This window comes from Aquila chrysaetos, chromosome Z, assembly GCF_900496995.4.
Source record: "Aquila chrysaetos chrysaetos chromosome Z, bAquChr1.4, whole genome shotgun sequence".
Classification (NCBI taxonomy): Eukaryota; Metazoa; Chordata; class Aves; order Accipitriformes; family Accipitridae; genus Aquila; species Aquila chrysaetos.
In genome coordinates this window covers 4,299,901-4,314,165 of record NC_044030.1, presented here as the reverse complement: position 1 = coordinate 4,314,165, position 14,265 = coordinate 4,299,901, and the positions used below count along the sequence as shown (strand labels likewise).

Genomic DNA, 14,265 nt, shown 5'->3' with positions numbered 1-14,265 from the left:
ACAACAAAATCATTGAAAGCTTCATTTATTTTGCATGGCTTGAATCCTAATGCGATTATAAAGTAAACTGACTTTTCTGCAAATATCAGAAGCTTAAAATTGAAAATCTTAAATTTTAATTAATAATTTTCAGAAATTATAAATAAAACTTGCCCTGTATCATTTTTTTTAAAATGATTACAGGGTGTCTCTAGCATTCTGATAGTATTGCTTTGATACTGTTATTATTATATTATGGTAACAGCATTCCATGGTGAGGTAGCCGAAACATTTGTTACTGTGCAGCTCGTAAATATAATTTTCCTGCATTTTATTAAACCTCCTGCTTCTGTAAATAATCAAAAAGCTAAACAAGTCAGTCGGATGCCTTAAAGCAGTGGTTCTAAATCTTTTCTTCCACATCTTTTACACTGTATTTTTCAGTTCCTCCTGGATGGAGGGCATTATAACTTTTGGAGCGAAGAGACAAGGCACACAATGTTTTCTGGAAAGCTTGTCACTGGGAGCGACTAGGAGACGAAGGGGGGATTCAGCCGGGAGGTAGCGGTCGAGGCGTGGAGAGGGCGAATGGGACAATGGGACAAAGCAGCACAGAAAGCTGGACGACAGGGAGCCGGAGATCCCATCGCAGGCGTTTCTGCTGCGCATGCGAGACTCGGCAGGATGAAACTTGCAGCTCAGAAAAGACACGGATTCCCTCCAGCCTCTGCCGCACCACCTCCAGCCCCCAGACCAGTACCCCCTTGTCCCTGTTCTCCTCTCCTGCCGCTAGGTCACCTCCAGGGTACGTTCTACAACCCTTGAGAAAGATGGTCAGGCCTCTAGCTTTGAGTACCGCCGTCTCAGAGCAAAGTAAAAGAATCCTCGCAGAACACAAAATCTTACCTCAACAATATCCGAATTTGTTCGACTCTCATGCGGCTCGTTGTACTCGGTATATTTCAGCAACACTTTGTCCATATCAGTGCTGGCATACTGGAACAGTTTGTTGGTGCTGTTGAAGATGATCAGAGCAATCTCACAGTCACACAGAACACTCAGCTCATAAGCCTTCTTCATTAACCCAAATTTCCTCTTTGTAAATGTCACCTGGAAAAAAAGAAAAAAAGGTCCGTCAGAAATCCCCAAGCTGGTCTTTCTTCTTTTTTTTGGAAATACAATGTGTGACTTCTGTAGTCTTTGAATTGAACACCTTCAGAAGGCAAACGCATAAATGTAAATATAGTTCCAAACCAGAATATAAGTATATGTGTGTGTTACGGAAGTGAGGAAATATACCTAATTCTTACTGCACAAAACTCGAAGTACAGGTAAAGAGCATGGGACATTTTCATCAAGTAGTGCTATGAAGTGTTGATACTGCATCTTTCTCTGTACCTTTTTAATTCATATACTCTTTATACTGCATACATCTTTCCCATAATATTCTAAAACTGCACCTCAGATTTGCAGCTGTAAATAGTTTGAACACATGCAGGCAATTCTTATTTTTGATAGTGATTGACTTTGACTCCTTGCCCCCCAACTCCTGCTAGATTTTTAGTGAAGAAATTATTTCATACAGCATTTAAGTTGTGTAAAAGAGATACATTGCTCATATAAGCACACTCACAATAGTTCTGAAGTGTTAAAAATTCACTCATGTGAGAAATGAGAATTACAAAGCATGAATGAAGAACAAACAATAGCTGGCCAACAACAAATACCACCTTAGAAACAAGGTCTTTTCTAAACACAGACGTAGCATACTTTATTTCATTTCAAATTAGATGCTTAGAAATATGAACGGGCATTTTTTAGTGCAAAGGACTTTGCGTCATATTATACAAGAAAAAATAGGGATGTGCTTTTAAGTTCTCCGTAGATCAGCTAATGCCCTGACATCATGCAAAACCCAGGCAGAATGAAAAATAGCATTACTCTGTACAAAACCATAATTTTCCACAGGGACTGTTTTGACAACGAAAGGCGTGCACATCAAATAGATGGGTTTTTTTTTTCTCTTCTTTTCTGCACTAGCTTACAAGTTCCAGTAAGACATGTGACTCAGAACAAGAAACTACCATGAGCTGTTTAAGCTAGTTGTATGGTTGAATATTTCTCCTTCTTCTGTTTCTTCATATATGCAATTTCCTTTAAGTGTATACAATGTCTGTGATTTTTTTTACATCTGTTTTTTTCTCTAATAATTTTCAGTGACAAGAATTTTTAAGAGGAAAATACAGTTTTGCTAAGCCTATTATTCATCAAATTTAACATGTAGTCAAGGTATTTGATATGTCAAGGACAGGCACGCAACCAAGTTTATAGGTCTGCCTAATCCTGCACTTGTTGCTACCATTCCTTAATACCCATAAGCAGTAGCACCTCTGCACTTTAATGCTAAGGCAAGAAGATTCGTCTGTACATGGTTCATATGGCTGCTGTTTTATCTTGTCACACTCCTAATGCAAGTTAATGCTAACTGTGACCCTAGACTACCTTAAAATCCCAGCACGTCAGGCCATGGAAAACGTGACCTTTAAGTATTGCTAATCCCTGTTTGCTAGTCCGTCTCAGAAAGATGAGGCTTCGTGCCAATACTATGAACATTTATTCTCCCAAATGTATACTGAAAATTATTCCTGTTATTGTCATTTCAATCTCTTTAGCCTCTGTCAACGTACTGTTAAGAAAAGATGGACTGCCATTAAATACAATTATTCAAGCATTTTAAAAACACACTTTCCACAGCACTGGTCTCAAGTATCCATAATTGATAGTAAGTTTTTTCTAAATTTGTCCATGTCAATGGCTTTTGATATTTGGAATGAATAATGAGATAGGTGACAAAACTTCATTCAAATTCTGAAAAAAATCCTAGTCTTTCAAATATGCTTTTAATGTTTTCTCTGATTACAGAAAAGTGCAATGCATTTATTGAAACATATATATATAAAAGCATGTTTTAAAAAATGCTAAACATACAGAAAATAAAATGTACTAACTCATCATATTTTTCAGCATCTAAAATGCCTTTCAATCAACTTCTTGACCACAGTGCTGTAGGTGGAGTGTCTCTGTACAGTATGGTTTCTGTTGCACAGAAACCTCAGAATTTAGCACGTTACAGCTTCTTACCATCAAAGTACACTCCAGTACAGAAATATCTTTAAAGCCACTGTTTGTGTTTACTGTTAGGTGCTCCTGAACATTTAGAATAACCACACAGCTGTGCTGTATAGCACATACTTATTTCATAATACTGATCACCAGAATGATACTGGTTAAGAGTTCCTTTTTGTGGAGAGTGAAAAAAAAAAAAAAGAACAAATCAGCTAGATCTTTTTTTCCCTTTCTTTAATATATAATTTTAATTGCTCTGAATTTGATTTGTTTTTAACTCCTTGATCTTTCCAACATATTCTAGATCTATCAGATAATGCTTTCTGCCACTGCTGATAAATGCACTAAAAACAATTGTATCTACTACTGTTTCTGTGGTGATATGGAATACCACTTTTCTTTTAAAATATGTCATTCATTGTGGCTTATCTTTACATATGTATATTACATATATATATGTAAACTTATACTTTTACAACAGTTTATAGTAGGGGTGAACTTGTACTTTCAAATGTATAGTGAAAGGTCAGTAACTTCAGAAAAGTTTAAGAATACTCTTCAAGCCATTTAAAAGAAATTATCATTTTGCATACTTTCTTCTATGTGGCTACATAAGGAAGATGAATATACTTCTTTTCCATATGCTAAAATATTTTTGTGAGCAATATAAGTAGACAGCATCTTTATTACTTAAATTTTTGGGCGTCTCAATTTCTTAACCATTTGTTATCTTAACCATACTCACCCAAACTAAAAGCATCCAATAAATATTGTCTAAGGTAACAGATAATATTCTAGTATTGCAGCAATTTTGCTGAGTGGTAAAAATTAGCAAAAATTATTTAAAACATTTGGTCTCTTTCGCCTAGGTGGAAGGCGGTGTGCAGCATACACATAAGAAGCTCTGACTACACCTGAAGTGACTTAGTGCTGAGAATAAACAAGACACACACAGAGTCCACATGAACACAAGCTTTTGAGTAGCTGTAGCTACAGTACCAAAAAATCCAGGTCGTCACATAGTCTTATCATATACTGTGTTCAAAGTTCTCAGTCATGATAAGTGTCATATAACAATGGAAAATGTTACTTTGTCATTTGACATAGAGAACACTAGTGAGACTGAAAGAAAACGCACATATAGTGATACAATTCATCAACATATTTAAAAAAGGACATCCAAAAAAGTGCATGCATTTCAATATCTGTTTAATATTTAACTTTTTTTTTCAGCAGCAAGAATCAAATCGCTACATGTTCTTTCCTGACAATATTAGTCAAGATATGATTAACTATCCCTGCTGTCTAAACCACTGCTAATTTGTAGGTGTTTTTCAGTTCACAAATTTTCTCCTCTTTAGGAGAATGATAGGCAATTTAGGAAGTCCTTCTCTTTTTGGATATAATATTTTATAATGACAGTGTGAGAACTGGGGAGAATGAAAGCCGAGTGGAGGGAGGAAGTGGAACAGATAAGAGGCCAGCATTCAACTGTCTTTAAAACCTTGTAAAGCATGTGTACATAAAACACAAGGTTTGAAACTCTGACACAATTTCTAGATACTGTTATGAGGCACTTTTATGCATAGTTTTATATGTATTGCAAAAAGAGCAGTGTGCGGAGAGTACCACATTTACCTCTGAAATATTCCAAAAATAACCTAATTCCATCCCTTCATATTAACTGAACACCCACTAGTCTATTACATTTGTCTTAGCCTTATGGTTATTTTACTTATTTAAAGGTTATTTTAAAAAATTTAAGAGCCAAACTACCCTCATAACATGAATGGCGGTACCGAGAAAGTAGGTTACTAAAGCCTGCAGCGTTTTTGTATATAAAGAAGTATAAATGCTGATGACTTTATAGGCTGTAAGCAAATCAGATGCTGCTTTCAAGTATTGGAAAAACTAAAAAAAAAACCAAAAAAACCAGTAGCCAGCTTCCAACTTCCTTGATATAAATCAAGGTGAGCTTTTTATGCATTTTGGATGAAATTCTAACTGAAGGTGAAACCCACTGTATGTGCTAAAGGAAAGGCATTGACAAAAGAGGATTGTTAAAAGGGCATTTTTCTACTTCAATTCTGGCTCTTCTTCAATACCATGGAAACATCTCTCAACTAGCTCTTCATGCATAAAGCTTCAAGAGTCTTCTGAGAGATCTTTCATGGACTAGTCATTGCAATGTCTGTAAGTGGGGCTTTAGACAGTCTGAATTCAAGTGCATATAACACATTGTGATATGCTTCATTTAGAGGGTCATTTGGCTGAGAGAAGACCTTCTTGTTTAATCGCTAGTAAGTAAAACTTATTTAAACTAAATAAACTAGAAGATAATGTTGCTCGGTTGCGAGTATAAATTCTTTCATGTGCTGAAATTTGTATTTAAATGTGTGTGTGTAAATGGCGATACTGGCCACTGGTTATAGTCTTTATTTAGCTAAATTTTTAACAACGACTATATGCTTCTTATAGATGTTAATACATCAGTGGAGGAACAGAAACAGCCATAAATACTCCCAGTTAATGAATACAGCCTTCAGGATACATTATTTATCTTTGTTGCAATGTAGTCTTTGTTTCTGTATTTTTTGGTGGGAGTTGGTTTGGGATTACTTTATTTTATTTCATTTTTGGTTTTGATTCAGGTTCTTTTAGTACTTTTTCTGAAATCTCACACACTCTGAGAGGCTGAGCCATAACAGCACTCTGTATTTGTCACTAACAGTCATAGCATATGTGCTCACATTTTATGTTTTCAAAGTAGCAGTCCTGTGATCTTTCAAGGAATTTAGTCCAGCCAGTGGCAAAATATCAATGTTCCCCTTACTTCTTCCTATCCTGATTATAAAGATACATAGCTGCTGACAGGGAAATGAGAGAAACAGGGAATTTGCACATAATCCTTCCCATATACATTTCCTGCCATTAAACATGTATGAGTGACTAGTGAAAAACAGGGACCACTGATGCACAGAAGTATCTGATACAGACACTGCCTCGTCAAGAAGAAATATTGTTCTGCTTGTCCTTATTTCACGTGGAATGTCTAAATTTCTGACAGAGAGACTAGAGCAAGCATGGTAGATATGAAGTATGTGACAAATATCGGGTACTACATGAGTAATCTACCTAACTCCAAACAAAATAAAATCAAGTTGGCCATGTGTACCCAAGGGGCTCTTGAATAAAATGTCACTGCCAGGCACATAATCCTATCATATGTTGAAACCCCAAATGACTACTGGAGATGCTACAGCTCTTGCCATGTTCCTTCTTCCCCTTCCTGCTGTGTGATTTTTGTTTAGATCTGTTTGTCATATGAAGAGGCCTGGCCGCAACAATCTTTACAGTAACCCTCAGTGGGACTGGGAAGCAGCACCAGTGCAGGATTCGCTCTAGACAAACCTTCCTTTATGCAATAGCTGGGCATGCCATATTAAATGAAAGACCCTTTAAAGAGCAGTGAAGGACCTTCAGCAGCCTGCTTACACGTTCTTATAACCCTCCAGCATAACTTCGAGGGATGAGACAGCAGTGATTTATGCTGGTAAAAGAGCTATTGTCCTGGAAAGCCTCAAGCATATTGAGCTACGACTTGCTGAATAGTCCAGATAAAGAGGACTTCTAAGCAGGATGCCCTAAAATTATAGCTATAACAAATAAAGTGTTCATGATTAATCTGTATTAAAAAGAATGTTTTGTACTTGTGTGTTATCCCCCATTTTTAGTATATTAGTACATAAATAACAGATCAAATACTTAAAATAGTGATATTATTCAGTCTGCCAAAATCCAACAAATGATGGTGGATCTCTCATACGAATTTTTTTTGGTAAGTAAAGAGAGGAGGGATAATTGGAAGATGTGTTAATTAACAGATGATAAAGCAACTCAGAAATTAGTAGGTTAGACAGTATCAATATGCTTCCCACTTAAAGATCTAAAACCAGACAGGGATGCAAGAATAATAATGGTTAATGTCTGATACTTCATTTCCTTTTGTTGAATCAGAGGATAAGATTAAGTCCATTATACATAGATATACAGATATGTACATATTTTAGACAAAAAACATCATCTCTATCAAAACCACAGTAGCTAATACAATATACAAGAAAGCTGACTTTTTTTTGGTATGCTTTCACCAGTTCTGGCAGGTACAAATAGATGTTTAGGGTAAAAAACATGTTTACTAGTTCTGTGCTGCTAAAATGTTCATAAGGTAAAGGTCAAAGAATATTTCATTCCCTGCTGAGCAAATGGTCAGGAAGCACATTTGTCTGCATTTCCTGTCATAACAGGAAGAGTGTAACTTCTTCCTCTCCACAATGGCTTCAGTTCTGCTTCCCACCTCCAGCTCTTTCTCCCCCAGGGCTTTCCAAACCATTCCTTGCAAGACAGCAAGGCTGCGCCTGTGTCTGCACTGGTTTTCAGCTCTGTTGTGTTGGCAGATACCTCATTCACTACTGCACTCTCTTTACTTAGGTTTCTTGCTCAGACTTCAAATTAAAAGTAATTTGACCTAAATATTTACCTTATGCTAATTCACTCTAAATTATACTCAGAACATGCATTTGTAATACAAGCACCCTTAACCATAAATATAATACATTCTGGAAATTCACAGTTCAGTTCAGCAGCTCTCTTAAAACTTTACTTCTCAGGTAGCCTGGCATAACCTGAGAAGTGCTGCCAGAGTTGTACAGATCCCTACAATTCAGGAGTCATGAAAACTTGGGGTGTATTCTTTGCTCACAGAAACCTGTGAGCAAACCTTTACCTCTGAAAAAAACAGGACCAAGGCCTACCTGTAATGCTATATTCCAAGTATATATCTTATTGTGTGCAATTTAATGTAAGCAAAAGAAGGAATTCAAATACGTAAAAGATAAAAAGCATGTGATGTTTAAGACAAAGGTTCATTGAACAGAATAATTAGCTGCATAGCTAAACAGTTAAGTTTTCATATGAAAACATTTCCTTGGGGGGGAAAAAATCATAAAATCTCAGATCTTGGATAAAATGAAGACAGCCCATGAGGAAGACTGAAAATATCAGGAAATTGGTGGAAAAAAGTTTTCTATCTAACTTGTGGTCATGTTAGCACTAATATGTAAGGCTCTTCTCTATTTCTACAGGGGAGTTTCTGATTCAGCTGATAGTCTCTTTCTCTTTCCTTTTAAATAGAGCTGAAACACAGATAAAAATAGATACACGAGGCTGAAATTAGTTTTGAAACTAGCAGCATTAGGTATCGAAGTCAGTAGAACAAATCTAGGTCTTCCTGCAAACGGTCATTTCCCTCCAGGATATTCCTCCCCTGCCCCATAACCTCACTTTACTTATCTGCTTTAATTTGTTCTCTATTGAGCTGATAACTGCAGTAACTCTTGGTTTATAGCTTTACAGATTTTCTGGAATCAAGGAATGATAAAAAGTCTATGCATGAAAAAGTTAAACAGCAAGTGTTTGTTAGTGTCATAACCCATAGAATTATGCAGACATGATACTTTAAAAAGGGTGTCTTACTATTTAAGCACCTTAATATTGAAGTATACACTTCCTATGGTATTTAATAACACTTAAGCTCCCAGCAGCTCATTACAAATTGAAAGAGATATTTTAAACAGTATGCAGAATCATTAGCTAAGCTCAACTCAGTTTTAACTGTGAATCTGACAACAGCATGCTTCACAAGCAGGAAAAAAATGCAGAACTAATGAGCAAGCTGATCAGAGGATAAAAAATGGTGGACTGCCATATAAGACCTGATATTTCTTAATACTAACTAGAAAAAACAATGGATTAAAAGCAAGAGGGTGTCCCAGACCTGATACCAGAATGTCATTGGGTCAATATGCCCTCTTTCCTGGGTCAACGTACCTCTGGATTTAGCTCACAGACCGTGGATTTAATGAGATATTTTGTAAGTGACCTTGTATAACAGTAATACAATCATTTACATCATTACACCTATTTATTTTAGGCTTGGGCAGCCCTGCCTGGACTGTTGTAAGGAGAGTTTCAAATGATCCCTCTCTACAGCAGACCACAAAAGGCCCTCATTAAAACTAACAAAATATTTCAAACTGATGAAAAACAAATAGAAAAAATACAAGGACTTTTCTGAGGCAGATGAATGCCATTTTTCCTTCATGTGTTGACCGTAACAGAGCCAGCTGAATTATTTCTTTCAATTAAGAAAACACATGAAAATCAAGTTCACCCATGTTTTTCCAAATGCCCTTCCTCTTTTCTTTTTTTTTTTTTTTTTTTAAACAACCCAGAATTCTTCACAGCAGCCTTCTCCAATCTGCCTGATTGAAATTTCTGCACAAAGAACGTGTAGCAGTCAGGAGGTTCCAAGATCAGATGTCAGTGCTGATATTTTTGGGTATCAGTTCTATTGGTGGCGCAACTAACATGTATGCAATCTACTTGAATGCGCTGTTGACAGGGCTACCACGATCTCCTGAGCCTGAGCAACACTACCAGAGATTCATTCCACATTTGTGAAGACTATATTACCCAGTGTCACAATAATAAAAAGAAAGTATCTGGTCACATTGGCTGCTTATAACAGTTTTCTCTTGAGAGTTTTCATTTCCATTTAACATTGTGATGGTAACTAAACTACACAAATAAATACACGTATACTCTAGCCCTGGCAGTTATTCATACTCCTGTCTGTGGCTTAAAGCAGAGTGAAAGGGAATTTTTCAGATGGACTTTTGTGAAACTTCCACAACCAAAGAGAATTTGTGATCACTCACAGAGGATTCAAACATCCTTGTCACCTTTGTCACCACATGGTAACTAGGAGAGCCAGGAAAATACAGCCAACTGGAAGCCCACATGAAATAACATTAAATTAATGGCTCCTGCTAGTTAAAATCCTGAATTCTGCACTCACTGAAGTCAATGACAGAGCTCTCATGCAGTCCAGGGTAAAAGGACTGGGCCTTTAATGTCTAGGTTGCAGTAGTTTTCCTTTAACTTATCCCAAAATGTCAAAGTTTCAAATAGTTTCTGGAAAAGTGCAGATCATATCCCCATATTGCACATTTTTATGAAGTTTGCAGCCAGACATCTGACTCTGGACAGTTTCAACTTACATTTATTAGCAGTATGGTCACTAAAGTACACAAATCCAACCAACTAGACCTGCTTAGAAGAAATCCTCTTGAAGGGAGGTCAGCACTACTTTTGTCATTCCTAATCCACTCATACAAGCACTTTGAACCGTAGGGGAGTCTCCTACCATAGCAGACAGTAGTGTGGAAGAAAACAGCTATTCTACTGATAGAACAAGTACTCCATTCAATGGTTAATCTAAGTAGCTAGTCAGGACGCTGGGCAAATGAGTGGAAAAGCAAGGGCAGAAATCACCTTCCACAGGCCTTGTAACAACTGAAGTCCTCTTGCAAAAACTCTTATTGAAACATTCACCTTTGCACTGGGAGAGGGGAGAAGAATTAAACTATTGCTATTTGGCCTCATTTGATATGTGTTCCACCTATTTTTCCCTGCATGTGCTGTCCAGCCAAGAATTTATGTGCTTGAAAACAGCTGAGGATGCACTACCCATGTATATCATATTCCCATCTAACATACCTTGGATTGTGAAAGCACGCTGAGTTCTAACATAAGCAACAATAAGGCAGTTTCAAGTCAATAGATTTGCTGCTGTTTGCAAACATCTTCTGGTGAGGTAGCAAGAAAGAAAAGAAAACAGTCTCCATCCATATAATGGTAAATGGAGCTACAAATAAGCATTGTGGAACCGTGCTTCAGCTGGTACCTTAACTTTATTAATCAAAAACTTTTGAGCTTTTTTTTTTCCCATGCAACCTTTTGATCCTTTCTGTGCATTCAAATATACTTATGCCATTTAAAAAAAAAAAAAAAAGAATATAAACCAGTTACTATTTTAAGATTACTGGAAGTGTGTAAGTTAAAAACCAAATAAACTGATGCAGCTTCACTGAAGCAGCAATAGCTCATGGAATACGTTATATTTTAAGAAACAGTAAGGCTTGTGAAAGAGTACATCTCATACAAATGGTTGAAGGATCAATCAACTATTAGTGGAAATCCAGTTGTATTTAATTACATACATATCGCTACAACTAGAAAGCCTGATCCCACAGTCTAAATGAATCAGTGGAAATCTTTTCATTGGCTTCACTAAGCTTTAAATCAGGGCACTGATTTACATGCAAAGAGGATAAAACTGGTAGAAACACTTTCTAAATTATGTTTCAATGTATTAGTAGAAATGAGAAGCAGAATCAAGACAATTATACTATGTGGAAGGTAAAGTAATGTAAATCTATACCTTCAGTCTCACAGTGACTAATCAACATGATGAATATTATCAAATGCTAGCAAGATAAACACTTTCTGCACTAACACTGCAGTTGTTAGTGTTCTAGTGTTATAGTTTTATTCATAATTATTAGTTCTGAAAGCTGGTGCTAGAAGTCTTTAAACTCTACTGTGAATGACTTGAAAGGCTAGCTGTCTTCATTTTTTAAAGTAAATTTAGCTTCTTAAAAGATATCTTTTTGACAAAACAGGGGATTAAGTTCTCTGTAAATCCTGTATTTGAGTAAGCAAGTTGACACTGAAGCTATTGTATGAACTAATGTGGCTAATGGCAAAATTTTGTAGTATCATTTACAAAATAATTCAGGTTGACTTCAAAAAGAAACCATGGTAGTATGGGAAAGTTCCAAACAACTAGTGTCTGGATATTTAATGATAAATTTGGTTCAGTATTTCAAATCCAATTCAAATTCCAAGCTAAAAACCAATTAAAGTAGATATGGTGATGGTGTTATATTGATAGAATTATTGCTTTTTTGGCTTGGCCCACAGCAACAGGCAACCTTTAGGGAAAACACAAAATGTATCCATCATAAATATAATTTTGTTTTTATACATGATTTTCTGCTATGGAGAACACAAGTGACTACTAACACTACGAAATTTAAAAATTCTTGGAAAGCACATTTAAAGATTATAATTTGTTTTTATGCCTAGGCTGAATTTTTTATGGCTTTATAAAATCCTTGAAGACTAACAACATAACTTCTTAAAAAATAACTTTAATATATGAAGAAATTTGTAGATCAAATGAATAGAACTAATATATTAATAGTAACTCAGTATCAAGTTTTTAAAAAACAGCTACTGATGATTACTCCTAAATTGCAGCCACATGTATGAAGAACACTAATCAGTGTTAAACAATTTTATGAAGAGTTTCTCACTGTTGTGAATCTCCAATTTCAACAAAACATTGATCCATTTACATCAAATGTAAACAGCAGCAGCTTTTCACTGATTTTATTTTAAGATGCCAATTGTTGAATTTTGTTTTTCTGAAAACAGGAAAGCAGTTTCTCTAATTTATGGCCATATTTTAAATAGCAGAGATAGTGTTGATAATATGTGACAGCTACTCAGCCATTTTATCTAAAGCAGTGGTAATAATTAATTAACAGTCCTGCTGGACCTATTTAGCCATAGCATCAGTATTGGAGACTTTGTTTTGTAACTACAACGTGCCAATATTATTGTATGTGGGTTTTAGAATGTGTTAGGCTACTCAAATTCTTTTCAAAATTCAGACAGGAAGAGATGAGATTTTTTATGAAGTAATGCCATTTTTATATGAAGGAGGTAAAATAAAAACACTGCAAAGATGTAGAAAATAAATGATTTTGATCTATGAATTTAAATGCAAGTCCTCCTGCAAATAAACTCATATTATAATAGTTCATAAAATACAGTACTAAAAGCCTGTATCCTGTAACAACTTGCAGATGCGCTTAACCACGTATATTACAAACTGAAGTCAAAGCGAGTGCAGAGGGGGCCCAAAGCAGAGCATACACATCAGCCTTTGTAGAATCAAGGCCTCAAGTAATAAATTCCTAACTGTGCATGTTACTAAACTTGAAAAAACTGTGTGTGAGGTTTCTGGTTGTTTCCCAAAGTACTTTTTCTTTGATAGTCTTCCACACATTGTGTCTATGTATACATATGTGTAGGTATAGGTATACAAAGTTATCAACTTTTTAATCACTTATGAAAAAAAGTCACCTTAGAAATGTAGTATGATGTTCAAATATGCTATTTTTGCTACTCACCTGTCTGTTACGTTCATCCATAATCCTTGTAATCTGAATCTTTTTTCTCCCCATAGTCCCCGTTTTTTTTTCTCTCCTTCTTCCTTAAAATTATGTATTTTTCCCTTCTCTTTTCTTCCTCTTTCCCGTTTCCTCAAAACAAACCTCCTTCTTCAGCACTTGCACTACTCAGTTCACAGTCCCCTGCATCCGTTCCTGCTAAACACAGAAAGGAAATCAAATGTTATTATAAAATTGATAACTAGATGAAAGTTATTATATGGACCTGGCCAAGCATCCTCATTATAATTTAGTGTACAAGTACAAATGTACAAGTAAATTATAATAAAAATTTACTGCATCTATAAAATAAGTAACGCATAGAAAAATAATAACTTAATTCAAAGGCTTCTTTTTATGAACAAACCCACCAATATATCAAGAAGTGAAGAAAAAGACTGAAATACACATTGCCAAAACTTTAATGGAATTAAGTGTCTCTTGTTTTAAATATCACTCTCTGCTCTAATATGAAAAATTACCTAAATCAGAGAGTTAATGAACCTTTCTGTACCTATGTATGCTAAGTAGGCCAGCTAATTCATTTCTGAAGGGAAAACAATCTTGTGTTTTGACAGCAGAGGTGATAATGTCCCTCATTATGCAAATAGGATGGACCTTTATTAAAGTGTTACTTGATATATGAGAGATGTCAGCTACTTTAAATCCAAAATTTTTTAACCTTATTCTTTAAGAATATAGAGTAGTGCAAGTATTACTCAAGATACTTGAAAAAAACAGTGCATTGTCCCTCATTTAATTTCAATATAAATTCTAAAATGTTCTGACAAATGATTTATAACTAGCAAATACGTATATCTTTCCTTATAAAAATTTGTGCATCAAAAGACAAGCTATATAGCACAGAATAATAGTGACTGATGATAATTTAAGAATATTTTGAAAAATATTTTCACAGTTTTAGAAATGCACTGATACTAGCTCCCTGAACTTTACA

General features: G+C 35.5%; 1 protein-coding gene across 19 annotated transcripts in view; it reads right to left on the bottom strand.

Annotated features, from left to right (window-relative positions):
* The window catches only part of MEF2C (myocyte enhancer factor 2C), a 141,860-nt gene that overhangs the window by 66,485 nt on the left and 61,110 nt on the right, over nt 1–14,265 (bottom strand). For 16 of the 19 annotated variants that reach the window (XM_041121021.1, XM_030004624.2, XM_041121023.1 and 13 more), the window contains 2 exons: nt 13,269–13,466; nt 886–1,089 (listed from right to left, as the gene is read on the bottom strand). In XM_041121021.1, the coding sequence (XP_040976955.1) occupies nt 886–1,089; nt 13,269–13,322 (258 nt within the window). In that variant the 5' untranslated portion in view covers nt 13,323–13,466. The remainder of the gene's footprint in view (nt 1–885; nt 1,090–13,268; nt 13,467–14,265) is intronic. The other 3 variants (XM_030004625.2, XM_030004628.2, XM_030004631.2) reach the window with 1 other exon arrangement.